At 48.1% G+C, this 26,986-nt stretch overlaps 4 protein-coding genes across 10 annotated transcripts in view; 2 read left to right on the forward strand and 2 right to left on the reverse strand.

Annotated features, from left to right (window-relative positions):
* Positions 1-17,197, forward strand: part of GTF3C1 (general transcription factor IIIC subunit 1) — a 42,449-nt gene extending 25,252 nt beyond the window's left edge. For all 3 annotated transcript variants that reach the window (XM_054080748.1, XM_054080750.1, XM_054080749.1), the window contains 16 exons: positions 329-410; positions 1,068-1,253; positions 1,789-1,946; positions 2,088-2,230; positions 2,420-2,501; positions 3,706-3,818; positions 4,759-4,821; positions 5,331-5,424; positions 6,349-6,521; positions 7,153-7,437; positions 9,425-9,678; positions 11,126-11,412; positions 11,901-12,561; positions 14,071-14,110; positions 14,870-15,062; positions 16,975-17,197. In XM_054080748.1, coding sequence (XP_053936723.1) covers positions 329-410; positions 1,068-1,253; positions 1,789-1,946; positions 2,088-2,230; positions 2,420-2,501; positions 3,706-3,818; positions 4,759-4,821; positions 5,331-5,424; positions 6,349-6,521; positions 7,153-7,437; positions 9,425-9,678; positions 11,126-11,412; positions 11,901-12,561; positions 14,071-14,110; positions 14,870-15,062; positions 16,975-17,196 — 3,036 coding nt within the window. In that variant the 3' untranslated portion in view covers position 17,197. The remainder of the gene's footprint in view (positions 1-328; positions 411-1,067; positions 1,254-1,788; positions 1,947-2,087; positions 2,231-2,419; positions 2,502-3,705; positions 3,819-4,758; positions 4,822-5,330; positions 5,425-6,348; positions 6,522-7,152; positions 7,438-9,424; positions 9,679-11,125; positions 11,413-11,900; positions 12,562-14,070; positions 14,111-14,869; positions 15,063-16,974) is intronic.
* A 151-nt stretch (positions 17,198-17,348) lies between these two features.
* Positions 17,349-19,712, reverse strand: POLR3K (RNA polymerase III subunit K). Its single transcript, XM_054080757.1, has 3 exons — positions 19,582-19,712; positions 18,114-18,201; positions 17,349-18,015 (listed from the first exon to the last, which is right to left on the reverse strand). The coding sequence occupies exons 1-3, from the start codon at positions 19,690-19,692 to the stop codon at positions 17,888-17,890; spliced, it is 327 nt and encodes a 108-aa protein (XP_053936732.1). The 5' UTR covers positions 19,693-19,712; the 3' UTR covers positions 17,349-17,887.
* SNRNP25 (small nuclear ribonucleoprotein U11/U12 subunit 25) lies at positions 19,706-24,483 on the forward strand. Its single transcript, XM_054080756.1, has 6 exons — positions 19,706-19,832; positions 20,605-20,695; positions 20,775-20,880; positions 20,955-21,029; positions 22,646-22,707; positions 24,297-24,483. Exons 1-5 carry the CDS (start codon positions 19,725-19,727, stop codon positions 22,698-22,700), a joined length of 435 nt encoding a protein of 144 aa, XP_053936731.1. The 5' UTR covers positions 19,706-19,724; the 3' UTR covers positions 22,701-22,707; positions 24,297-24,483.
* A 126-nt stretch (positions 24,484-24,609) lies between these two features.
* The window catches only part of RHBDF1 (rhomboid 5 homolog 1), a 39,862-nt gene continuing 37,485 nt past the window's right edge, over positions 24,610-26,986 (reverse strand). For all 5 annotated transcript variants that reach the window (XM_054080753.1, XM_054080754.1, XM_054080755.1 and 2 more), the window contains 3 exons: positions 26,579-26,679; positions 26,146-26,299; positions 24,610-25,369 (listed from right to left, as the gene is read on the reverse strand). In XM_054080753.1, coding sequence (XP_053936728.1) covers positions 24,950-25,369; positions 26,146-26,299; positions 26,579-26,679 — 675 coding nt within the window. In that variant the 3' untranslated portion in view covers positions 24,610-24,949. The remainder of the gene's footprint in view (positions 25,370-26,145; positions 26,300-26,578; positions 26,680-26,986) is intronic.

Here is a 26,986-nt window from a genome sequence, read left to right on the forward strand (position 1 = left end):
TACGTACTTTCTCAGCAAAAAATTCTGCTCAGCCTCTCTAGCAGTGAAAGAATCGAGCATTTCTTTTCCAGTGGTGACTTCTTTTAAACTTGAGGAGATTTGTAGCCTAGTGGTCATTAGAATATGATTCAAGAAAAGCTCTAGAGCCATTCAAATATGTAGTAGTAATGGTAGCAATAAGACAATGAATTCTTCGTTGTAGCCAGAGATCATTCCCTTTATACTGAAAATTTATTTCTAATGCTACTCAAAAGATATAATGGATAGTATTGTTAAAATCAGTGCGCTCCTTTTGCATATCACCTTTTCTAAAGCTCTGTTGTCTTAGGAAAGTACAGTTTCTGAAAATGGACTGACAATGAGACTCCAAACCTTCTTAACAAAACACCCACTTCCACTCAGTACTGGAGGTAAGGTGGTGATGCCGGGGGGGGCTGTAACTGCATTATAGCTGTTACTGTCTTTGCCAAACACAGTACGGAGGATATGGGTTATTCCTGTCTCCTTACAGTAATCTAGGATGCTTCTGGGGCAGTAAATTAGTTAAATAATTTCTTTCCAGCTATGTAGAACAATCTTTTTTTTTTATGTGGTATTGATGACATGGGTCATTCCTGTCTCCTTACAATGATCTAGGATGCTTCTGGGGCACTAAAATAGATACGTAAATAACTTCCTGTAGAACAATAATGTTTATCTTTTGTAATTTCTGATGTGCAGTTTGCAGAAGGTCTAAAGGGACCAATGTTTTGTACGACTAGGCAGCGTTAACATTGCATAGCCTAACGTTTAAGTCGAAGAGGAAGAAATGCTTCAGGCTGAATATAAAACTTTAACTTAGTTCCCTTGCGTTTGTGTGCTGTATGCTAGACTTCGTAATTACTTGATAATTCCTTATTTGTGTGGAATTTTATTCAGTGAGCTGCTGAGAAGTGGGATGAAAGGACAGAGCAACAGGAAAGTCTGAGAGGGCATCTGTCTTTGAATGTACTGAAACTTGGGCATTTGCTTTATTGTAGAATGTAATTGCTATAAAGCTTCATTACTGTAAATATGTGTACTTTCAGGTAACAAAATTAATATTTTGGGAGAAGCAAGGGTAGGATCTGCATCACTTGTCCACAAAGAAGAATATGTTGAAATAACTAATGAACCAACCCAGGATCGAACTAAACGAGTGAGAGGTGGAAAAAGCCAAAAGAGGAAGAGGCCTAATAAAGACATTGGAAAGAAGACAAAGAGGAAGAAGAAAGGTAACATATGGGGGAAAAAGAAACATTCTTTTTAATGCATAGGCCTGCTCTAAGTCACTTTAGAAAAGCTGATGTGACTATCACATAGTGCGGGAAGTGGAGACTTACTGGCCGTCTGGCTGGGTTGCCTCCTTCACTGCAGAGGTTCCCATGTCCTGGGGCAGTGTACTGGCTCTGGAAAGAAACAGCTCTGTAACCGTTACCTGTGTGTGAGTCATAGTCACATTGCTGTACTGTATGAACTAAAGGAATTCTAATTGTGTCTGTGCCAACTCCTTGCAATTCACCATCAACTTGCTAGCTGGCATAAAGATTCTTCATGGTGTCGTGCTCTAGGTAGTCAGTTTGCTAACTAAAGTGCTTATTTTCTCACTTCTGGGAGAGATCTTAATGCGTTTTACTTTCTGAACTGCTCTTGTGTTTCATTCTTGCAAACAAACAAATTGGTGCTGATGCTGCCTTTGATAGGAGTAATCAGAATATGCAGCGCTGAGATCACTAACTGGGTTTGGTTTTTTTTTTCTGGATCTGTTAGAAGAGGTTTCTCTGGAGAAAAGTAAAAAACTCCGCTACCACGATGAAGCTGACCAGAGCGCCCTGCGGAGGATGACACGCCTGCGTGTCACCTGGACAGTGCAGGAAGACAGTCTGCTCATGCTGTGCCGAATTGCTAGTCATGTGCTAAATGCAAAGGTATTTCATAGACCTATTAAATAGAGGCCTTCTATACTGAACGCCCATTTCATCAGTCCTAGGAATTCATCCTGGCTTTAACCATCGTTTGTGTACATAAAAAATTAAGTTTGACTTCAAACACACTTGTTCTTCACACAGGTAAAAGGGCCCTTTGTTTCTTGGCAAGTAGTTCGAGATATCATGCATGCCAGCTTTGAGGAGTCCCTCGATAAAACTTCGCACTCCGTTGGACGAAGAGCTCGTTACATTGTCAGAAGTCCGCAGACCTATCTTAATTATAAGTAAGAAGATGTCTATGTTCTAGATATTGGCTAAATTCTCCTGAAATTAAGTGACATGGCCCTGCTACGGTTTTGCCTTGTTTCATGTGACTTCATGTTTCAACTTTTTTGCACCCTAACGCTCTCAAATCTGTATTAAATTGGGTGAATTTCAACTACGTACAACACCTTCAATTGTATTTGTTGCAGAGTTTGCCTTGCTGAGATTTACCAAGATAAAGCCCTCATTGAAGATTTCATGAATAGAGAAAATAATTATGAAGATCCAAAGGTAGGAGGGAAGCATTCTGAAAGGTCACAGAGTACTGTACGCTGGCTGGATTACCGAGTGCTTGCACTGTTTCAATTACTGTGATTTCGTATCTTGCCTCTCCCTCGTGCACTTAACTGTTTTAAAAATAGCATCGTCGTAAAACTGCAGCATCATTGCTGTTTGGGGAGCACAGTGGACACCGGCAGCTTTGCAAAGGCACATAAACAGCCCTGCTGGGCAACAAAAATGTTTCCTTTTCAATGTCCCTGTTTATAAACTTCCATAACTGAGCATCGTATGCGCTGGTTTGGTCGGGGTTTTTTAATCTTTCTTGTTGTCTGAGCAAGAAAACATTTTTGCTCTGTAGTTTCTAATTTTTTATTCTGGTGCATGTCAAAATATTGCCTTAGCTTCTGTGAATGAGCACAGGAATGCAAGTAAATCTTATGAGAGAAACCTTGATTTGATCAGCCAAAAGATTTTTTTTTTTTTTAATTTCTGAGCATTTTATGGCTTAAATCAACTGCAGTTGCGAATTGAAAAGTTGCTTATGCTTTCAGTGCAAACAATTCCATTTTGAATTTCAAAACTTTTTCAGAACTGGGACAATGTCACAACAAGATTTCCATTGGTTTTATCCAGGATGACATTTTATATTATTGTCAGAAAGCCCCAGACAGTTCTGTTGTTAGATTCATGTTTGTTTAACTGAAGAGAAGTTGTTCACTGATGAGACATCGCCAAAATAAATGCATCTATGCCCGTCCCCAAAGTCTGTCTTCTGGAAGCAAATACAACTTGTTTCCAGAGAGATACAGGACAGCTCCTCTTGTGTAACGGGTGTTCTCCAAGCTGTGATTGTACAAACAGACTTAACAGAGAACATGATAAAGCCTGAAGGATAAGCAGAAGCTTAAACAACGCTCTGGCAAGAGATCTTATGCTGTTAATTCAGTGTAATTGGTTTTAGAACATATGTTCATCGTGCGTTGCTTCTAGCTGTGAGAGTGATTAGAGACAGAACCTGCGACTGTTGAGTAAATCAGCAAACACAACCTTCACAGAGCTGTTCTGATGCATTCTCTAGTCTGTTGCGCTGTTCTGACTTGATAATTCAAAACCACCTGCTTCTACTAGAATTCTGCGTGAACACTTTAAAATAGAGGGTCTTTTCCCACTAAGAAACACAGGATAATAACATTTCTATCTCTTCTTTCCTAAGGTTTGTGCAAAGGAGTTTAAAGAGTTTGTGGAAAGACTGAAAGAGAAATTCAGTTCAACCCTCGGGAATCCCAAACTTGATATTCCTGACACTTTGCAGGAACTCTTTTCCAGGTATTTTAGTTACGGTGCTTTTGGCTCTGCACACAAGCTGAGGCAGTGAGGGAGGAGGGCAATTCAGAGCAACTCTCTTCACTGCTGTGCGTGATTTACGCCCTCTGTCACTTGTACTCTTGGTATCAAAATACGTTTCAGTAATTACAATAAGCAACATTTCTTTCCAATCCATACTTCCTAAATATATATAACCGATTTTCAGTTATTCACAAGCTCGCTTATTTTAAACCGTTCCTATTTTTTTATATTTAGACTTCTAAAGCAGAAATTCACAGAGTGGGTTTTTCATGAATTGTTGTATCCTCAACTTTGCTATTAGAGCTGTCAGTACTAACATTTAAATGCAATAGAAGACTTCCCTTTACCATTTTCCAGATGAACTGGCCCCTTTTTATATCACAATATATAGCTGGATGCTCAGTTAATCATCTCAGTGCTGCTAAAACTGTTGGCACAGAAGAGTGCTCAGGCTTGTAGAGCGTTCTCCAGCCCTAGGTCGTCACTTCTTTTAATATTAATAATAAATAACACTTGGAGAGAAGTGTGAAAATTTGGGTCTCAAACCATTTTATTTAGCACTTTTGCTAAATGTTCTTACTTTGGGAAGAGCTGTACTGTACAGCAAAAGTGCTGCTGACGCTAACTGGAAGTCCAAAACCTCAATAGAACCACAAATCCATACAGTTCCGTGCTGTCTCCTCTCCATGTGTTTTATCTCCTTGCCGACAGGTATCTTAGTGGACTGAGGGAGATTGATCCAGACAATTCTTTTCAATTTTTTATACTTATGCTGAGGGCTGCTGGAGCAGAGAGAACCCCAGTGCTGTTTCAACACTTGCCTTATTAGCAATTGCACTTGTCAGCCTCTGGGTTTCACAGCTGTTATAAAATCACAGAATGATACTTTTGTTTCAGCATTTTCCTTTCCCTTAACTAGATTTCGAGTTTTGGCCATCGGAGAAGACACCAATCAAAACACCAAAGAGGACAGTCTAAGCAAGTGAGTCACAGGAGCACTGTTTTTTCCCATTAGGACTCCAAGGTCATGCCAGCTCTCACATCTGTGAAAGTCACATACCTAATCTTCTAATTCAGTATGGTTTTCATCTGTTGCAGAGTATAAATGTGTTAATAGAAAAACACTTTCACAAGGCTGCAGGGACCTCTGACATAAATTATCGATCTGATGAATAAAATGATAGCAGCAAAGACCTCAAAGTGGTGGTCTGTTATCTTTAGGACAACAGTTTATGTTTTTGCTGTGGGTCCTGTATCCTAAGCAGAAGTATTATCAAAGAGAACTTTGTTTTGTGTCGGATTCTCTGGGCTGATCCAAAAATTCAGGGCGGGAGGTCAGTGAAAATGTAACAGGCTTCTCTACATGAAAACAGCTCCTCAGCTGTAGTGAAGCAGGTGATTGAGGTTGTATATTATTGTGCTAGTTTAATAGTTAGATACCTCAACAATTGCCAGGAATAAACTCTTTTATTTTCTTTTTTTTCCTTTCAGTGTCTGTGATATTCATTTTCTAGTGCTACAGAATCTGATTCAGAGCACGTTGGCGCTCTCAGATAGCCAGATGAAAACTTGCCAGTCATTTCAGGTACAGTATCTGGACCAAACTTTATGGGTCATAGAATCATAGAACCATTTACCTTGGGAAAGAGCTTTAAGATCATAGAGTCCAACTATAAACTGAAATCCACCCCTAAACCATGTCCCTAAGTGCCGCATGTGCATATGGTCATGCAACGCTAAAGAGTTTCTCCTTCCTACCTTGATATATGCTTTTTTTCACATGGGAGAAAGGAAACGTTTCTATAGGGATTATTCTCTCCTGCTTTTAGGAAATAATGTATTCTAGGCAGATTTCCAGTATGTTGCTTTTCTCTCTGAGGATGAGATTGCAAGATGTGAGGTTGAAGCAATCCCAAAAAAAACATATGAAATAAACTCTACCTCTCTTCCATTGGGTCAAACCGTATCATGATTTAATGCCTACTTGAGCAGTTGGAGTTATGCTCTGGAGGAGATAGCAGAAAGGCAGACACTGGTGTTGGGGAGCCTCTCCTTCAGTGATGGGGACCATAAAAATATATCATCTATGAGTCAGGCACTTAAAAGAATAAAGTTAGAAGATCAAAGGGACTTTAATCATCAGCAGGCAAGAGTGGAGCCCAGAAAGCCAAGCTTGTAGAAGCATGTGTTGCTGGTGAAATGATGGAAGAATCTACCAAAATGTGCTGCAGATGAGCGTTCTTTACATATAGAATTCTAGTGGGAGCCTGATCCCATTTTGAATATCAAGTGTTCTGTAGTATGTAGTTAATTTAATTGGCATTTACTGTGGAAAGCCTGGAAGTTCATAAAAGGAATAGAGTAGTGTAGTTAAGTAAATTTATATGTGTCATTTAGGTCCTGGCTTGTAGCTTCATAATCATTCAGTTAATATAAACCTCAAGTAGGTGCGTCTAACAGTGGATTCAGAGCTACCGCTGCCTCTCACATTGAAGGGGTTTTTTTGCAGACATTTCGTTTGTACCGGCAGTACCAGGATGACATTCTGGTGAAGGCTTTCCAAGAGTGTCAGAAGAGAAGCTTGGTCAATCGCCGTCGAGTCAGCCACACACTGGGTCCAAAGAAAAGCCGGGCTTTGCCTTTTGTACCCATGTCCTATCAGCTGTCTCAGAGTTACTACAGGTGGGTGTCAGAAGGGTCGCTGCTTATCTTTGAGCAAATAAGAGAATCTACCCTGGCGTACTGGGCATGGAGGGGAGAAAATACATCAAGTATCTAGAGCAAAGAACCCAACCCTCACAGCTGAGGCTAAACAAATGAAGGTGACATTATGTGTGTTGACCATTTATTTGGTTAAGCAATTAGGACTGTACAGGGAACAGAGCCCCATTTGCTGGGCAAGCCTTTACAAAGACATTTGCAGAGGAAAGGAGAGGCAGCACCGAAGTTCTGGGAGTGGTGGAAGGATTTCTTTAGTACTCTTGTCATTCTGATTGTTTTTCCTCTTCAGTTACTTCGTGCTGCACTGTAGCCAGATGTCAGGGGTGGGGGAGGAGAGATAAACTGTAAATGTATTCTGTGCTCAAGCAGAAGATGACATCTTTACCTTGTATTTGCTATGTAGTTCCTGACCTTTATGTGGTGCATAAATACCTTATATGCTCTGGAACTAGTAAAAGGATAGTGATAGCAGATGTAGAGGGTCACCACCTCTAGCATGGACTTCCAGCTGTTTAGCTGGCCATAGGTCTAAAATTCAGAATGAACAGATTGTAAAATATATTTCCTTCTTTGAATTTGTCTTTTTGTCCAGAGTTTTTACGTGGCGATTTCCCAGTACAATTTGTACAGAGTCCTTTCAGTTCCTTGAGAAGCTCAAGGATGCTGAAAAGTCGGACCAGCCAGATAGCTTCTCATTTAAAGAACAAGAGGACAAAGCATCGGAAGGCATGATTGCATTTCCTATGGATGGGCCTGGTGGCCAGTGTGTGGCGATGCTTTCCCTTTTCTCCCTGGGACTTATATCTGTTAACGTGAGAATTCCAGAGCAGATAATCGTGGTGGACAGCACTATGGTGGAAAATGAAGTGATAAAAAGGTAAACACTGTTATTTCTCCTAGTAAATACCGTTTGGGGGTGACTTGAATGAAATTGGATGGGCATTAGCATTTTGTGCACTGTATCATGGCATGTTTTACTGTGATACTGTTTCGATTTTTATTTCTGAGGGAGCATTCTGAAGACTTAATGGCACTTCACTTAGTGCCTGTCATTATGGCCTTGGACTGCATTTATCTTCACTTGGGTGACATTTAAATTGCTAGGCACTTCATTGCCATCAGAGCTAATGTGGAAAGGAGAGTGTGCAAGATGGGCATTTTCATCAACGTTGTCCTGTCCCATTTCAAAGACTAAGAAGGATTAGTTACCAGGTTTGAGCTTCATCAGTGAAACCTGTCTCCACAATATTCGTTCTAGGCATTGTCTCCTCTTTGCTTTTATTTTTGTTTTAAGCCTCTGGTAGCTGCAAACCACTGGAACTGAAACTCTCTCCCCAGGCAGCCTGGTCCTATAAATAGTTATCCTGATGATCACTTTGTGTTGTATTAGAGTTCACCTAAAAGTTTTTGCTGTAGCTTAAGCTGTTGTAAATATATCCAGAAGACACTTTGATCTCTTTCGAGAAGCTCATTACCTATTTGAAGATTTCTATCGTAGTCCTCCTCCCATAATATGCTGTTCTTTAAAATGAGCAGCCTTGGTTCCTTTACTTGTGGTTTTGGTACGTTATTCATGTTATCCAGATCTGTCTTTCTCATTGTTTTCCTCTGTCAAAACCCAAATGCCATACATGTGCTGGCAGGTCTGTGCCCATCACGTCATGTTATATAGGTGACGTGCCTGCTCGTACACCCCAAGATGACAAATGGCCATCATCTTGCCAAAACAAAAATAAAAAAGCAGGCAAACCCCCCAGGGCAGTGACTGATGCACAGCTTATGGTTATCGTGATTCACTGTAACGAGTTTCTTTGGCTTTCTGTAGGTAATGCTTTGCTCTTCATGTGGAGGGGCAGGTACCTCCCGCTGTAAAATAAAGAACGTGCCTTTGTCCACAGGAAACTGCTTCCTGCTCTTTCCCTGACTTATTTCTCCAGTCTGCTGGAAGTGTTTTGAATGCAAATCCTGTCTCCTCAAATACTTGCAGCCTCTTCGGTTCGGTGATCGTATGCAAACTTAATAAGCTAGTTTATCACCCGGATCATTAGCAAAAATATGCTGAAACCCAAACAAGTCCCATTGCTGTGTATGAGCATCTGAGTCCCCTTGTCCAAATGGTTATGTACCTGCACTATTTTTTCTAAATGATGTGTTCACTTTTTGCTTTAAATATATTTTAAGGGAAGGTACTTAAGGTCTAACTCGCCTTAGAAAAGGTTGGAAGGAACCTTTGGCTGTTTCTGGCATAATCTGCTTAAAATAGAGGCAACTTCAGAGTTAGATCAGATTGTTCAAAGCCTTCACTTATCCAAAGTGGTTCTTGTGTCCTGGAAAGAAATGGTATTGAGTTGACTAAGCTTGCTTCTGGAAATTTATCCCGGCTAGTCTCTCTTTGTTGCGAGGCTGTCTTCAGTTTGGTTTGTGTTGGGTTTTCGTTTGTTTTCTTTTTTACTGAAGTTTTTGGTCTTTAATTATTTCGTCTCCATTTCTCCCTTAAAAATAAGCACTGCCCCGTACTGCAGAATCCCATATGGTGTCAGCCTTTGTGCTCTGACAGATGTTCCCTCGTGATGAAGTGTCTGCTGAACCAAAGAGCTGAGATATTTTGGGTTCATTTCAACACGTTTGGGGGAAAAAAAGAGAGAGTTTCCTTTTCCAGGGACCTTTAGTGTATTTTCTTTTCTGTAGCTGCTTGTTGTCAGCACTTTAAATCAGCCTGCTATGGACATAGCCACAGCTGTGCATGGCTCAGTGCAGGAATGCAGAACAGCACGGGTTCTTGCGCTGCTCGGTGTAAGCAGTCGTTTTCTTATTTTGGAAAAAAAAACCCTAACAACTAAACTAAACACCTCTGTTTGCTGCAGTTTGGGAAAAGAAGGACTTGAAGATGATGACGACGATGATGATGACTTAGATGACAGCTCCGGAAGCAAACGGAGAATAGAAGTAAAAGCTCGTCAAGCATCACATACCAATTACTTACTGATGAGAGGCTACTATGCCCCTGGAATTGTCAGCACGCGCAACCTGAGTCCCAGTGACAATATTGTGGTCAACTCCTGCCAGGTGAAGGTTAAGCTGCGATGCACACCAGTTCCAGGAAGACTAAGCTCTCCAGGTGAGTTTCTGTTTGGTCTAACGTGCACAGAAGTGGGTTGGAGCAGGAAAGAGCGAATTCATGAGCTGAGGAACTGATTTGAACAAAACCTATTAATAGGAACATTCTTTTATCGTTACACACGCAATTTGCCTTTTAATGCTCTCCTGACTTAAAACAAATGGTTGCCTTACAGAGACACCTTTTGTCGGTAACAAGTTCTTGCTTGTATTTCATGTTGTGTGAAACTATTAAGCCAAAGAGGAAGTCTGTCCTGTGCTCTGTTATCCCTTTTCCAAGAGGGTTTTTTTTTCAGTCCCTTCTGCAAGTTAAAATACCATATTAAATCACACCCAGGCTTTCTCTTCTGTAGAAAAAAAAATATCTTTCAGAGCTCCTTGAATGGAAATTCACATTTAATTGTCTCATGCAAGTGCCTGAAATTGTGGTGTTCAGTCCCTGGCCAGTAACTTAAACATTCTGATAATATTTAGAGCTTGTATGTTTGCAATTTATCAGGACACTCCTTTCTTGAAGAGCATCTTCCTTTCATGTGTAATGCAAATGTATCCAGGAAAGCCTTTGGTTGTTTAGCTCTTCAGTTGGAAGATCTAGTGCTGTCTCTGCCCCCCATTCCTGTTGCTGTTGTGCTAGAGGTAAAATACAAATTCTTTCTCGACTCTCTTCTGCCACGAGTGCCCTCCAGGTCTGCTGAGCTGATGGCTCATTGCAGTTCTCATTTTTCCTTGGCTGCCAAAGCAGTGCAGCTGCCACAGGAGTGTCCCACAAGGCGGGTTGTAAAGGCAGCCTGTAGATGAAAGGCTGGGAGCAGGTAAGAGCAATGCCAAAGCCACCCTCTAATCATCCAGGACTAGCAAAAGGAGTTACACTGCTTCAGCTCCTGAAAGCTCTGTACAGTGGGGGTCAGTTTTGCGCGGTGATGGACCTGTCTCCAAACCCAGAGGTGCCTTTACGCTAATTGTACTGGGACATGGTCAGCTTGAAGTTTATAGGATATTTGGCCAACAGCTTTCTGCCACGGATTAGCTGCTTCCAGCTTTTCAATTAACAGGACCTTCCATAGCATTTCCTTGCTCTAGACTTTTCGCTTGACCTTCTTCAAGAAAAAAGGAGATCAGATCGTTTCCTCATTAACTAAGAGTTAAGCTGACCCAGAGTTCGAGAGAACACCAGTAAGTGTACACTGCCCTTCAGCAATACTTCACTTTGATGTGAGGGGAAGGCCTTGAAACCAGTTTGCCCTTCTACAGGTCTCTTCAGAGACAAATATGTGAGGCAGAAAGAGAACAGGAAACTGTAGCAATGAAGATGGAAAACTGAGCTCTGTTTTTAATTGGAGTAGTCTAGAACACCTCTAATCTGTCTTAGAATATTTATCTTCCTGTAGTGTACTGCACGGTAACAGCTGCTCCACAGCTTATCCACTTGCTTTTTATTCGCTTTGCAGTTTCTTCTCTGGTTGATAACATGGTTGTGGGAGTCTCCTGCCTCCCTGAAACTTTCACCAGGCTGATAGAAGTCCGAGAAGAAAATTATGAGGTTGATTGGTTTCTTCGGGAATGTACAGAACGTTATGGCTATAATCCCGGAGACGTAGCTGCGGTTTTGGAGATCCGTCATGCGATAGAGGCATCTTCCCACTTCGGAATTTGCAAAGCTGAGCTGAGCAAACAATTCTGCAGCTATGAAGAGGTGGAACCTGAGCGCACCAGGAGCTTGAAGCAGTACATTCAGGTGGTCTTACAGCCAGCTGCTTTCCATATATTAATGCTTGCATGCTTAGTATTCCCCTTGAATAGGATAATATTCCAGGCTGAAGGAAACAACTATAAATTGAACAAAGCTATATTAGGCAAGAGATCACGTATCCATACCTGATAGCAACCTCACCTCAAACGTAGGAAGGCCAAATGTGAAAACAGATCTTAGTTAAAGGTGGAGATGAAGCATTTCAGAAACCCAGAGGTACCATCAGTCACTCTTTTCCAGTTCCTTTTTGCTTTAAGCTGAACAAAAATATCTTGTGCTGTAATTCCAGAAAAGTTAAAGGGGCAAAACATCTTTTCAGCCTCAGTGCAGCAGAGCAGAAAACTGAATACTCTGCTAAGCTCTTCCTTTTCTTTAATGCCAATTAAAGGTGGCAATTCCATGATATTTGGTTAAGCTGATGTTTTCTAGTGAAAGCTCCTGAGACAATGTTTGTGCTATGCATTTTTTTATAGGACCTTCTTGAGATGCAGCAGGTTTTAGAAGTAGGAGGCAATGCTGTAAGACTGGTTGCGATAGTGTTTGCCAGGCCGTGGCTATTACATTCAGTACGTCTGAAGAATAAAACAGATGATTCTGATCCGCAAGGTGCAGACACAGCTCTCCCAGATGTACAACAGGATTGCCTGCCATTGGAACCGAAGAAGGGAGAAGAGTGTTCAGGAGAGGAGGAGCAGCTGGGAAAAGGCACACAATCTGTCAGTGATGAAGAACCTCCAAGGAAGAGATGTAAGACTCAAAGTGATGTCCTTCAAGATGGCAATCAAGTCTGCCAGGGTCCACAGAGTGGATTGAAAAGTGGAAGTGAAAATAACTTGGATGCAGGTGTTACTGATACTGTTCCAGAGAAGGAAGATTTAATCGTGGACAAAGAAACAGGCTCCTTGGGAGGGCCGAGAGAATCCCTCGCTGAGCACCCAGTCTGTGCCTCGGACACTGTGAGTGTGGGCACTTATGAAGAACGAGGTAAATCTTGTTCTGAGGACAAAGAGCTTGAAGAAGAGAATGGCGAGCTCAGCACTGAGCACAACAAGCAGATCTCTAATCTTGAACAATCAGCCAGTGAGCAGGACGACGATCTTCCCTATTCGCAGGAGAACCCGGGAGTCCCTAGAGGTATGTAGGAGCACTCCATATCCAAAATATAGACCAGCTCATCACCAGCTGATCCCAGGCGGGTGGATACGTTTTAAAAGCAAATAGTAGATTCTTTGTGAAGCCATACCAATGAGAGAGGCTTTCATTTCTCGCAGATAAAGTGATGTTATGCTACTTGATCTGGAAGGTCCTCAAGGTTTCAAATACATCAAAGATTCCTTTCTATGCCTATTGCTGGAATGGTGACTAGTCCTGAAAAGTGTTTTCCTTAGAAATGCGTTTCCATGTCTTACTGTTCTCCAAAAACATATTTGGGTCTGTAGTTTCTCGTCTCTGGGTTCTGTCCAAAGGGGAGACATCTCTCAGCCTAGAACACCCAGGGTGACATCCAGTGTGACCGGTGTACATTGAACTAGACTGGCTGTGACCAGAAAGCAATGCATGCCAGTGAGATCAATGGTCTTGTTCATAACCCAGTTTGACTTCATTTTCATTTCCTTTTTACTGCCAGTTTTCGTTTCTAATAGCTAGTTGTTCTTGCCAAGCTTTACATTAAGTAGGTTGTGGGAGATTTTACTGTGTTTTTGTTTTTATCGGCTCTACTTTTCACAGGCTAACTGCTTGTGTGGTATTTTATCAAGATCTGCTGTTACCCACGCTTCCAGCTGCAGAGTGCCATGTGAATCAGCACAGGCTGATCCGTACCATCCTCGAGCTTGGTATTGTTTAATTGGGGCCTTCCTGCAGGAAATAGTCTCAGGCTTGTCTAAACAGTGAAGGCGCCAGCAGTTCTGAACGTGAAACTACAACTGTTTTGGATTGAACTTCTTCTGTTTGTTTGTAACACAGGAGGGGAAAAATAGTAGTTACGTTATGTAGCATAAAGCTGTTAGTGATGAAGGCCGGCCAAAGGGTTTACGTGTGCTTAAGCCAAAGCCCTTAGCCTCTGGGTGTGGCAGAAATACCCACATTAGGTAATTGTGTAATTAAAGCCCATGACTTAATGCACAATGGAAGCTGCAGAGACAACTGAACCCTGCTGAAATCTCGAGTTTGCATTCTCGAGTCCTAGCTCAACAGCTACTCAGACTCCTGCTCGACTTCCGTGTGATTACAGGGAGCATTAAGCTAACGAAGCCGGTGTGGGTGCTGGCCAGCCGAGACCTTGCACAGCTCTGTGTGAAGCTCCCTTCTTCCAGACCACAGAACTACCTGGTGGTCAACCATGTCTTCAGGCTTCTAGGAATGAAACTTCCTGCTGGGACTTTGAGAATGGACCCACAAAAAGTGCGAATGGAGTAGACAGATGTGGTTGTAGGATGAGGTGTGGGAAGGAAGAATATGCTGCACGAGAGTGGGAGCTTGGAGCTCCCCATGCAACCAAGAAAAACACCCAGCTTAGTTTGCTTGTGTTATTTTCTAGCATAAGCTGTTACATTTTACAGCTTGGCCACCTTTTATTTTTCTACCGCTAGATAAAGATTTTGGGCTAATTAACTTAAAAACTCTGTGTTCTTCTCTTTCCAGGAAGTTCTATGACGGATCTGTCGCAGGCAGACAGGGACCGGTGAGTAACGGATGTCTGCAGAATAGCTCCATGCTTAGCACGACCAAAATACTGCCCAAAAGCAAATGAGTTGGAAAACTTTGTTTTATGCTGCAATCAGGAGTGAGCATTGATGTGGAGAAACCCTATGCTTTCCTCCCTTGTTCTTGTCAAGGTTACTCTTGTGTTTATATGCACATTGAAAAAATGTCTCTGATACCTGTAGTTTTTTTCCCCAAATCCAGCTAGCTTCAGGTATTGGAGAAACAAAACTAATTTTATTTCACAAGTAAGTCCAGTGTCAAAAAGCCTCAGCTTCCACTTTCCCAGGAAAGGCCTGGAGAAACTGCAGTGTGGGAAATAGGAACGTCCATGCAGGGTCTGTCTTTTGATTCCAAAATGAGGAATTGGGTTACCAGTTCGAGCACTGGTGCTGCAGATTGAAGCAGGTCTCTGGGAACTTCTGGAGGGTGTTAGAGCTGACAACAAACTAAGTCTTTCTGGCCATCAAGACTGAGGGTGGTTGTTGGGTGGTCTGATGGTGCTGAAAGTGCTGCTGGAGTGGTCAACACCTTGTGTTGCAGCACTTCAGGTCTGTGAACTGTCTGGTAGATCCGCAGTGGTCTCTGCCCGTTCCCTGAGCAGCTGTGGAGTCACACCTTGGATGTGAGCGAACACTGGCAATGGGTGTAGTAAGATTATTATGTAGAAATTCTGATGATGGGAAATCTAGCTACGAAAATAATTCTTGGCAGAGCTGAATTTAAATTGTCTTTTTAGGGCCTGTGAGAACGTTTGCTTCATTGGAAGACCATGGCGGATTGTGGATGGGAATCTGAATAAACCTGTATGTAAGGGGATGATGGAAGCCGTGCTCTACCACATCATGACGAAGCCAGGCATCACACAAGCCATGCTGCTGCAGCACTATGTGGGGGTACTGCAGCCTGTGGCCGTCTTGGAGATACTGCAGGTACTTGAACCATCAGCTGTGTCAGCTTTAACCTGGTGCAGCTTCCATGCTGAAGAGTCAGCAGTGTCTTTGCTCTAAGTTCCAGGAACATAGAACCAGAATCATAGAATAGTTTGGGTTGGAAGGGACTTTAAAGATCATCCAGTTCCAACCCCCCTGCCATGGGCAGGGACACCTCCCACTGGATCAGGCTGCCCAAGGGCCATCCAACCTGGCCTTGAACACCTCCAGGGATGGGGCAGCCACCACTTCCCTGGGCAGCCTGGGCCAGGGCCTCACCACTCTCATGGTGAAGAAATTCTTCCTTATAACAAGCCTAAATCTGCCCCTCTGCAGTTTATCTCCGTTCCCCCTCGTCCTGTCACCACAAGCCTTTGTGAACAGCCCCTCCACAACTTTCTTGTAGCCCCTTCACGTACTGGAAGGTCACTCTAAGGTGTCCTGGGAGCCTTCTACTCTCCAGGCTGAACAACCCCAACTCTCTCAGCCTGTCCTCGTATAGAAGGGTCTCCAGCTCTCCAATCATCTTTGTAGCCTCCTCTGGACCCATTCCAACAGCTCCATCTCCTCCTCCTTGAGGATTCCAGAACACAGAACTGTGAATGAACCACGAAAACCAACCCCTTCCCTTTAGAGTAAATTAACCAAAGCCAGAGCAAGTTCCTGTTCACAATGAGTCCTTCTTGTAAGCACAACTTCCCTGCTAATGCTAGAAACTAATATTCCCATGTATCCATGCCACACTTCTGTCCAAAGGCTGATGCATTTTGGTACCAACATGGGTTGTGTACGCTACCGATCGTGCCGGAGCAGCCATCCTGACTCCTGGCTGTTCCGTCATAACCTGCCCACCTGTGCTGTGCCGGGGCCGCTGGGGTCAGGGCACAGCCAGCGTGGAAGCGTGGTGGTGAGGTGTGCACCTCGGGGAGAGCGATACAGAGTCCTGGGCAACTTTCATCCAAATCCACAAAGTCAGGGAATGACCTGTACATTTTACAGATTGGAGGCTTGGATTTAACTTCTCTAGCAACAAATTTGATAAGAACTGGTTTAGAAATCACAGAGTGAGTTTGTGTGTGTAATACAAGTATTAGAATATCAACACATATCTGTGTGAGATTACTGAACACACACTAGATGTTTTCAGCAAATACAGCCCATAAATCACCTTGCTGGGTGTTGCTGTGGGCACAAAAGCTAACCCATTGGCAAGGACTTGGTTAGCTTGGAGAAAGGAAGGCTGCGGGGAGATGTTACAGCAGCCTCCCAGTACTGAAAGGGGCTCCAGGAAAGCTGGGGAGGGGCTCTGAATCAGGGAGTGCAGGGATGGGATGAGGGGGAACGGTTTTAAGCTGAAAGAGGGGAGATTGAGATGAGATCTTGGGAAGAAACGTTTTCCTGTGAGGGTGGGGAGGCCCTGAAACAGGTTACCCAGAGAAGCTGTGGCTGCCCCATCCCTGGAGGTGTTCCAGGCCAGGTTGGATGGGGCTTGGAGCAACCTGTTCTGGTGGGATGTGTCCCTGCCCGTGGCAGGGGGGGAGACTGGATGATTTTTAAGGTCCCTTCCAACCCACACCTTTCTATATTTCTATGATGAACTGACCCAGAAGTCTGGGCTTTGCATCTATACCAGCCTGAAAGGCTTTGTTAACTGGTTACGGTTAGTACGGAGGCTGAGATCCATTGTTGAACACTTGTGTGTCAGTACCCAGGCGCCCTCGGGCACACCCCCAGCTATATGAACCCACTTTGTTGTGCCCTCCCCTCTGCTGTCTCCATGGTCTCCTGAAGAGCGGGTGAAGCCACTTACACTGTGAATTTGTTGTTTCACAGAACAGCATAGGGAGAACAGTACTCGGTGCAGTTTTTTCAGCGAAGCTGCTGAAGCTAAAATATGTGAATTTTTCTGCAGGGTCTGGAAACTCTTGGTTGCATCAGACAATTCTACATGGAAAGGCCACCACTGGTGTCACTGTTTTCTCAGCCAGTTGTGGAAGAACTGCTAAACGATCCCAAACTGAGTGAGAGCCCAGCAATATACTATGAGCCTACAATAGACTGTACACTCCGGCTGGGAAGAGTGTTCCCCTGCGAAGGCAACTGGAATAAGTGGGCGCATGTTATCCCTGTATAGAGGAGGTGATGGTGAGTCCCATCCTACCCCGAAGGAGTTGAGTGTTAATGCAGATGAAATGTCACAACTCGTGCTTGACCATTTTTTATTAAGTAATTTATCATTTTTACTTTTGAATGTATTTAAGATGAGAATAAAGCTTACCGTGAAGGTACAGATAATATTTGATCCCACTTTATGTATTCTCTTCACCAGTAATTGCTTGTGGAGCACATAATTGGATCCCACTTCACGTATGTTCTCTTTTGAGCAGTAACTGCTTGTCGAGCAGATCATTTGCAGTTTCTGCTTTACCTTACATGGTTCGGACAGGACAGAGCAAAGGGACTTTTTCCCTCACCCAAGAACTGCAGCAGGAACTGTGGCACAGCAGTTGGCTCTGTGGGGAGGGTCAGTAACTGTTCTTTGGCTCAGTTACCCCAAGGTCTGTCTGTATCTCTTGCTGTGTGCGGTGCTGGGTGTTGTGTGTGCCTGTAGCAGAACTGCTCTCTGGGCGATGCCCCTGCAGCCTTCTCTGACGGAGGAACCCCTGCTCAAAGTCCTCACTGCCCTCCTCGGATGTAGGCTTGAAAGCAACCACGCAGCAGACGACTGCTTCCACCCCGTGCTGTTTATTGCATCGACCTCATTCCCCATCCCCGTAGGACGAGCGGCCGCGGCCCCGTGCAGCCCAGTGTGGTGCTGGGAGCGCTCAGTCCCGCCAGCGGTGCCCACACCGTGTGTTGCAGCACTTGTAGAAGGTGGTCATGGGCTCGTCGGCCGAGCGCGTCTGCAGCTGCATGAAGTAGGCGCGGGGGTGCTCGCACTTGGGGCAGGGCTCTGCAGGGCGAGATGGTACCGTCAGGCTGGGTCACCCACATCCCGTCCCCATCTTGCGCCGTCCCATCCCGTGCCATCCCATCCCAACCCATCCCTACCTGCAGTGGAGTCCACGTTCTCCCAGGCCGCTGCACCACCCAGGACATCGTCAACCTCCTTCAGCCGTGGGTACTTCCTGCTTGTCACCTGCGGAGCGGAGCGATGGGTCAGCACCCTGACAACCCCGTGCCCCCTTCCCCGTCACCCCTGCCCTCTGCCACCCCAGTGCCCCCTTCCCTGCTTCTCCCCGCTCCCCACTGCCCCAGTACCCCATTCCCTGCTCCCCACTGTACCCCATGCCCCCTTCCCTACTCCCCACTGCCCTTGTATCCCCCTGCCCCACCTGTATCCCCAACTCCTCGCCATCCCTCATCTCCATCGCCCCTATGCCGTCCCTGTACCCCCTTCCCTGCTGCTCCCTGCTCCCCATTGCCACTGTAACCCCTTCCCTGTTCCCCACTGCCTCTGTACCCCCTCCCTGCTCCCCACTGCCGCCTCCGCCCCTGCCCCACCTGTATCCCCTCCTCCTCGCCATCCCTCATCTCCATCACCCCTATGCCATACCTGTACCCCCTTTCCCTGCTGCTCCCTGCTCCCCACTGCCCCCGTACCCTCTTACCTACTGCTCCCTGCACCACCCCGTCCCCATCCCCACTCCCTGCCACCCCCGTACCCCCTTCCCTGCTCCCCACTGCCCCAGTACCCCCTTCCCTACTCCCCACTGCCCTGCTACCCCCCTGCCCCACCTGTATCCCAAACTCCTCACCATCCCTCATCTCCATCGCCCCTATGCCGTCCCTGTACCCTCTCCCCTGCTGCTCCCTGTTCCCCACCGCCTCTGTACCCCCTTTCCTGTTCTCCATTGCCACTGTACCCCCTCCCTGCTCCCCACTGCCCTTGTACCCCCTGCCCCACCTGTACCCCCTCCTCCTCGCCATCCCTCATCTCCATCACCCCTATGCCGTCCCTGTACCCCCTTCCCTGCTGCTCCCCACTGCCCCCGTACCCTCTTACCTACTGGTCCCCGCACCGCTCCGTCCCCTCCATCCCCACTCCCTGCTACCCCCGTACCTCCTTCCCTGCTCCCCACTGCCCTTGTACCCCCTGCCCCACCTGTAGCCCCTCCTCCTCGCCATCCCTCATCTCCATCACCCCTATGCCATCCCTGTACCCCCTTCCCCGCTCCCCACCGCCCCCGTACCCTCTTACCTACTGCTCTCCGCACCGCCCCGTCCCGTCCCCAGTCCCTGCCACCCCTGTACCCCCTTCCTTGCTCCTCACTGCCCCAGTATCCCATTCCCTGCTCCCCACTGTACTCCATGCCCCCTTCCCTACTCCCCACTGCCCTCGTACCCCCTGCCCCACCTGTACCCCCTCCTCCTCGCCATCCCTCATCTCCATCACTCCCTATGCCACCCCCGTGCCCTCTTCCCCGCTGCTCCCCGCCCCGCCCCGTCCCCCCCCCCCCCCCCCCCCGCCACCCGGTCTCCACTGCCCCTGTCCCAGCCCCGTCCCCCCTCCCCGCACCTTGCGGGTGACATTCCGCACGTAGGGGCAGGTGGTGCAGGCGAAGCGGTGGCAGCGCGGCCCCTCCTCGGCCACCAGCACGTTGCCGCAGGCCGGGCAGAAGAGCAGCATGGCGGGGCGCGGGGCCGCCTCTTCCGGCCGCGATGGCCGAGCCCGAGGAGGAGCTGGCGCACGCCGAGGTGCTCGAGCTCTTCCAGGCGGCGCTGGCGCGGCTGCTGCAGGACCCGCTGCTCTGCGACCTCCCCCCGCAGGTGGGCGCGGGGGCAGCCCCGGCCCGGCCCGCTTCGGCCCTCCTCCCGCGGCGGAGCGGTGTGTGCGGGGCCGGGGCGCGGCCCGCGGGGGGGGGGGGGGATCAGCCCCGCAGATGGGGACGGGGCTGGGGATCAGCCGCAGCTCAGCCCGCGGGTGGGGAGGGGGACTCGGGCCCAGCCCCGCACTCTCGCCCGCAGAGACGGGGACGGGTCTGGGGGCAGCGGGGTCCGGATCAGCCGCAGGGCAGCCCGCACCGCCCCGCAGAGAGGGGGACGGGTGTGCGGCAGCGGCGCTCAGGCTCAGCCCGCGGGTGGGGACGGGGGCGCTCAGGCTCAGCCCCACACCCGTAGGTGGGGCCGGGTCTGGGGGGCTCCGTGCCCCGCAGCCTCCTGCCCGCAGAGATGGGGATGGGTCTGGGGGCGGCGGGGCTCAGGCTCAGCCCCGGCTCAGCTCCAGCCCCGCAGCCTCTCCCGCAGACGGCGCTGGGGAGGTCGCTGCCCCCTCCCCTCCCGCCCTCCCAGGCTCGGGCTCAGCCCACGGGCGAGAGTGGCCCTGGGGGGCAGCGGGGCTCAGCCCCAGCCCGGCCCAGCATCCCTGCCTCGCCGCGGATGGGACGGGGCGGCAGCGCTCGGGCTCGGCCCTCGCCTCCCCCCGCAGGTGGGAATGGGGATGGGGGGTTCGGTGCCCCCTCATCCTCCTGCCTGCAGATGGGGATGGGGGCGGCGGGGCTCGGGCTCGGCCCCATCCCGGCTCAGCCCTCTTCACCCGCAGGTGACGGCGGAGGAGATCGGCTCGCAGGTGGCCCTGGAGCACGGGCAGGCCATGACGGTGCACGTCTGCAAGGCTGACGGCGAGATCATGCGTAGGTGCTGGGGCGGCGTGGGGCTGGAAGGGGTCACCCAGCCCCGTGGGGCGCTGACGGGGCTCTCCCTCTCCTTCAGCCGTGGTGGTGGTGCAGAACGCGTCGGTGCTGGAGCTGAAGAAGGCCCTGCGACGGCACGTGCAGCTGCGGCAGGCGCGGCGCGGAGGCGTCCAGCACCTCAGCTGGTGAGCGGGGCTGGGGGCAGTGGGTGAGGGTCCCCAAACGTCCCCCGGCCACCCTCTGAGTGCCTTCCCTCTAGGAAGTACATCTGGAGGACCTACCACTTGACCTTCAACGGAGAGAAACTGGCGGATGACAGGAAGAAGCTGCGAGAGTGAGTGAGATGATCTTTCTTTAAGAAAGACTATGAGGGGCTGGAGTGCATCTGGAGAAGGAAATGGAGCTGGGAAGGGGCTGGAGAACAGGGGGTCTGGGAGGATCTGAGGGATGTGGGACTCCATAGTCTGGGGAAGAGGAGGCTGAGGGGAGACCTCATCGCTCTCTGCAGCTCCTGGAAAGGAGGTTGGAGTGAGGTGGGTGCTGGGCTCTGCTCCCAAGGAACAAGTGATAGGATGAGAGGAAATGGCCTCAAGTTGTGCCATGGGAGGTGTAGATTGGGTATTGGGAAATACACCTTCACTGACAGAGTGGTGAAGCCCTGGCAGAGGCTGCCCGGGGCGGTGGGGGAGTCTCCATCCCTGGAGAGGTTCAAAAAATGTGTAGATGCGGTACTTGGGGACCTGGGTTAGTAGGTACAGTGGGGTTGGTCTGATGGTTGGACTGGATGAGCTTCAGGGTCTTTTCCAATCTTAATGACTGTATGATTCTCTAATCCCCTCTGCCTCAGGCAGCGATGGGGCTGCAGAGAGGCCGTGCAGCGTCCACTTGGGCAGGGCTGCGCTGGCACTGCGGGTCCTGGCTCACAGTGAGTGGAAGGATGGGAGCAGCACTGCACAGAGAGGGGGACGGGATGGGAAGGCATTGGGCAGTGCCAAGGGCGTTCATCCCAGTGAGACCACACCAAGGCACCCACATTGTTGCCTCTGGGCCGTCCATGCCAGAATAGATTATGCTCACTAAGGTTATACCCAAGACATCCTACAGAGACCAGATTAGGGAGAAAAACCTTCAGTGTGAGGGGAGTAGAACACAAAGAAGGCCAGGGATGGTGTGCATGTGCAGCATGTTAGTTCGTTGCCAGGGAAACTGGGAGCTACTTGCCAGAGGATGGGGTCAGGACACACACTGTGGTGCAGGGGTGGAAGTGGTCTCTGGAAGTCATCTAGTCTGACTCGCTGGAACCAGCTAGAGCTGGTTCCTGAGGGCTGTGTCCAGTTGTGTTTTGAATGTCTCAAAGAATGCAGACTCCACAACTTCTCTGGACAACCTGTTCTAGTGCTCAGTCGCCCTCATAGAGGGCTCGGTGGAGCTGCTGAGGTAGAAAGGAGGTTGGAAGAATGGCAAACAAAGAGCAAACCACAGATAAATGCTGGGCTCTGGACCTGCTCAGCCACATACAGGGGACTACCTAGTAACACCAGTGACTAACTGCTCCCGCCTTTCTTTCCATGCCTGTTCTGGGAAGCAGGAGGTGTTCCTGAGCTATGTAGCTGCTGGGTGTGCCAGCCTGCGTGCGGTCCAGCAAGAAAAGCATGTCAGAAATACTAAAAATCTAGCAAGACAGCTCTAATCAAAGCTGTCCTCAAAAGACTGAGCCATGGGTGAAGGATACTGCATTTAAGAGGATGTTGCAGTTAAAAGGGCAGGCGATCAGCTCCCTCAGTGCTGGCAGCATGGTCTATGTACAAAAGTGAGAATTTTAACTTGCCCTGCATTAGAGCACAGCATACGATAGGAGCGGGAGTCCATCTCTGACTGGGAAAGAGGCGGCTGTAGGATTCCAAAGGTTGTGGTTCCTGGAAACTGGTAACAGCATAACTCGTTGTTCAGGTACGGCATCAGAAACCGGGATGAGGTCAGCTTCATAAAGAAACTTCGAAAGTAACCGTAAGGTAAGTCCTGAATATCCGTTAAGTGCTACCAGCTCTTCATCTTCCTCTTCCCTGGCCTTAGTTCAGGCTCCCAGCTCACCACTGGGAGCATTTCCAAATGCTCGTGTCCGCACTGGGCTCACACCCTGGCTTAGGTCCACTTCCACACGGTGGCTGTGTTGCTTGTGCTTCTCCCAGGTCAGGGAACGGTGATTCAGCTACCTCAGTCAACATCTGCATTTGGAGCAGCATTATCTAAGTGCTGGCAGTGCTGCGTGTGTGTCGCTAACCTTTCTGTTTAGATCCTGAACCTGCTCCCACAATGGCTTAAGAGTCATTAAATGCAGTGTTCCTTTCTTTGCCTTTTTGATCGCTTCTGGGAACTTCCTTTCTTTGCAACTTCTTGAATCTTTGGAAATCATTGCTAGGAATGTGGCTGGGTCCTAACTAATCCTGAGGAGGATGAAGGTCTCCTTGCCCTCCCCCAGGTCATTTGGTCCTTCTGTGCATCTCAGGTGCTCCTAACCCCACCGACTGCTCTCCAACCCTGCTCCTAACACTCCAGCACCATTCCAAGCACCTGCAGCTAACAGAAAGGTGCATAAGCAAACGCAAGCAGACACAGCATATGTTCTTTGCAGTTTCACAGCACCTGTAATTTGAGCTCTCTCACTTACTGCAAGCTATAAGGAGTTAGGAAAAGGGATCTCAGCTCATGTAGCTTGTTCTTTTCCCTCAGTTTCTCTGTTTTCTGGTTTAGAAACTTGAGTTCAACTGAATGATTGTTCTCCAAAGACAAGACAGCACTAGACAATTTTTTTGACAGGCTGAGAGAGTTGGGGTCGTTCAGCCTGGAGAAGAGAAGGCTCCAGGGAGACCTTAAAGCAGCTTCCAGAACTGAACGGGGCTCCAGGAAAGCTGGGGAAGGGCTCTTGGTCTGGGAATGCAGGGACAGGATAAGGGGGAATGCTTTTAAGCTTAAAGAGTGGAAGGTGTCCCTGCCCCTGGCATGAGGGTTGGAACTCAATGATCTTTAAGGTCCCTCCCTTCTACAGTTCATTCTGTGATTCTATAATTTGCCACGGTATTTCTGTGCAACCAGTGTATTTCACAACACTTCAAGCACAGGAATGATGAGCAGCACGTACAGCTACCTGCTTGCAACCTGTGTAGACGTAATTCTGATACCGGTACTGCTGTTTTCAGAAAGATGTGCACACAAACACAAGATGTGGCCAAGACTCTCAAGCTTAGCATGTTTAAAATTACATCTGCTTCCCCTCAACATCTAAAACCACAATCCCGGTGTCTGAAGAGCAGTGGTAATGGCAGCTTTTCCAAACACTTGGGTGTTTGTTTTGCGGCTCCAGCTAGCTGGGTTAGAAACTGTTGCTTTATGACCACATTAACTCATCTTCTTCTTTCAGTGCTGCCACATCTGCAACATCCAGCGGAATAAACCGGGTGCCATCTGCCGCACAGTGCCTGTGACCTGCAGTCACCTGTGGCACTGGCTGATTTATGCAGGCTAAGCATGGCAGCATGGAGAGAAGAGGGCCCACAGCATGCAGTGACTATCCTAACTGCCGAATATTTTCTTTCTTTAACAGAGGGAGCAGAAAATCCAGCTCTATGGAGACCAGACTGTATATTCATCAGGTTCCTGGAGGAAAAGGTTGTGACATTTCAAAGAGAAATAAACCCCAGCTGACTGGACATCATCACACATTTTTTGCAGTTGCTAGTTGAAGCACCTGCCTCTGAGCTCTGTGAGCAATTAAAGAGATCCTTTCGTTTTCTGAGGTGTTTAAGGCCCTTATTTCCAGCTGCAAATCTGTGTCCAACTCTCTTGGGTGCTAGAAAAGGATTCATTCGAGCAATAAGTGAAACAGCGCGGGTGAGATAAAGTAACAGACTATGCAGAACAATTAACAGTAGCTAAAACGCTACTTTACCATTTAATCACCACCTTAGCAGTAGTAAACAACTGGTTAAAAATGTAGTATTGAAACTAGTGTAATAAAAATAATGGCAGCAGAAGAGGTTCAATACAATTGAACAAGGCACAAACGTTCTGTTTTCAGAGTCTTCTGAGATAAGGCAAAACGTGCCTGCCAGGTGCTACGGAGACAGTTTAAATTAACCACGGGCAGGGTTAGAAGTGTCATTGGATTAGATAGAGCCTTTGTCCACATGGAACTGGCACAGCAAACGCAAAGACAGTCCATCTCCAGTGCCTGCTCGAGAAGCCTGTCTTTGCTTTTCAGTGGAGCTGTGCGTCCAGGTCGTATTTCTCGCAGAATTTGTCTGTGAATGGTATACAAGTGAGGAACTCGCACCACTCGCACTTGATGGGGTAGAAATAGAACAGAATCACAAGTCCTGAGAAGAGTGCAATGAAGATGAGCTGGAAAACTATAATTTGGCATCGCTTCCTATATAAATCAAACTTCCCAAAGCTAATGTAGGGCAGAAAGGCAAAGGAGAGGAAGAAACCACTGATAAATCCTGAAATGTGAGCAAAATTATCAATCCAGGGTAGGAGGCCAAAGGCAAAAAGAAAGAGCACCACAGCCAGCAGCTTGAAGAAAGCCCTCCACGGGCGTGCCAGGATTTGCCAGCTCTGGAAGAGCTCCACAAAGAGACAGGCCAGAATCCCAAACTGGGATCCCGCAGGGCCAACCTGCAGAAGAAGAGCATTGAGGTAACATCAGGCACATCCCATCTGACTGGCGTCTGCAGCCAGCTCCAGGTATTAATGTTAGTTATCGTTCAACAACTTGTTCAGTGTTTCTTGAGATTTCTTGAGATGCCACAGCCTGTAACTTCATCCTTATAATGGGCTTCAAGGAGTAAAGGGGTCTGGTTTGGTCTCGGGATCAGGCGTGAGGTGAATAATCACCAGAATAGACTGTGTTTAAGGAGGGCTGATCTGGTCTGGGTCACCAATGCGGAGAAGTCCTTGAAGGCGATCTCCTCCTTCCCACCCCGCCATCATTGAAGGACCCCAAAGATGGTCCTCCAGGTCCTGCCATGCAGTCTCTAAAGGGAAACTGGACAGTCACATCAGACTTCTTCAGCTGTGGCAGAGGGACAGCCCTGGACAGCCTGGGAAAGATGAGCTCTGCTCTTTGTGCCTCTCCTACCTGCCACTCACACACGGAGGGTCTCGGGCACCAGGTACAGACCTCAATTCCCAGCCTGCCCAGGGCCTCTCTTACACTGTGGCTGGACAATCCACCCATCCATTTAGAGAGGCGCTCAAAGCCCAGGGGATGGTATTGCTCAGCAGCTACATGACAATGCAGCGCTATCTCCTAGCCACAAATCTGCACAAGCTACGTGCTGCAGAGATGGGCCCAGCTCTGGTCTTTTTGCCTCTGCTAGAGAGGCACAGGCATGTAAAGAAGGCTTGTGTTCAGAGCAAGTTAGCGGGGCCCAAGCCTGCAGGAGACTCACCTCTGCTCTGTAGGGTAGAAATATTGCACTGGCGAGGTTCCCAGTGATGCCACTGAGCAGGTAGATGATAGAGATACGATGCCATCCTGCCAGCTTCTCTAGGTCCCGCAGGATCGTCATTTGAAAACAGATTGAAACCAGACAGTGCAGGATCCTGCCAAGTTCAGAAGTACAGGAACTGAAGCAGCAGCCACCGGACTTACCCCTGTGCTTGTTTGTGTTCTTTCCTGAGAGCTCCTGGTCTGGCTTCTGGCCCATGCCTTTAATATCCCAGCAAATGCAGCATGGTAAACCTCACCAGGGACAACAGGTTGGTGCCCATGTTCTCCAGGGAAGGGACTGCTCAAACAGCCCTCACAGCAGTCAGGTTCAGGGTTCCCCGACCCACCACCATCCACTTGGTGCAAGTGCAAGTTTTAACACCTATGCTTACCCAGCATGGAGGAAAAGCGAGAGCCAGAGGCGGTAGAACTGGTCAGGGACTTCTGGATTTAGGAAAGGGAGGAGTCCACAGACATCATCCATGCAGTGCACCTAGGGCAGAACTGGGGTTGTGAGGCGTGCAAGCCAGCACTCTACCAAGGCTAAGGCAGAGGCTGCAGTTGGCTCTGAAAGAGGGGCTCTCCTCCCTCCTCTCCACCAAGTTACAGGAGACCCCACCCATTCCCTGTGGCAGCTTTATGCCCTCATTCTTCACCCCAATGCACACACAACTGAGCCACCAATATTTGCTCACCAGTGGAGCAAGGCTGCATTCTCCCACTGCTTCCACAGCAATCTCATGTTGGGCTTTTGCAGTGGTAGCCCAAGTCCTAAACTGGTCTCCAGTGAGGGACAGACG

The sequence above is a fragment of the Cuculus canorus genome, chromosome 15 (genome assembly GCF_017976375.1).
Source record: "Cuculus canorus isolate bCucCan1 chromosome 15, bCucCan1.pri, whole genome shotgun sequence".
Lineage (NCBI taxonomy): Eukaryota > Metazoa > Chordata > Aves > Cuculiformes > Cuculidae > Cuculus > Cuculus canorus.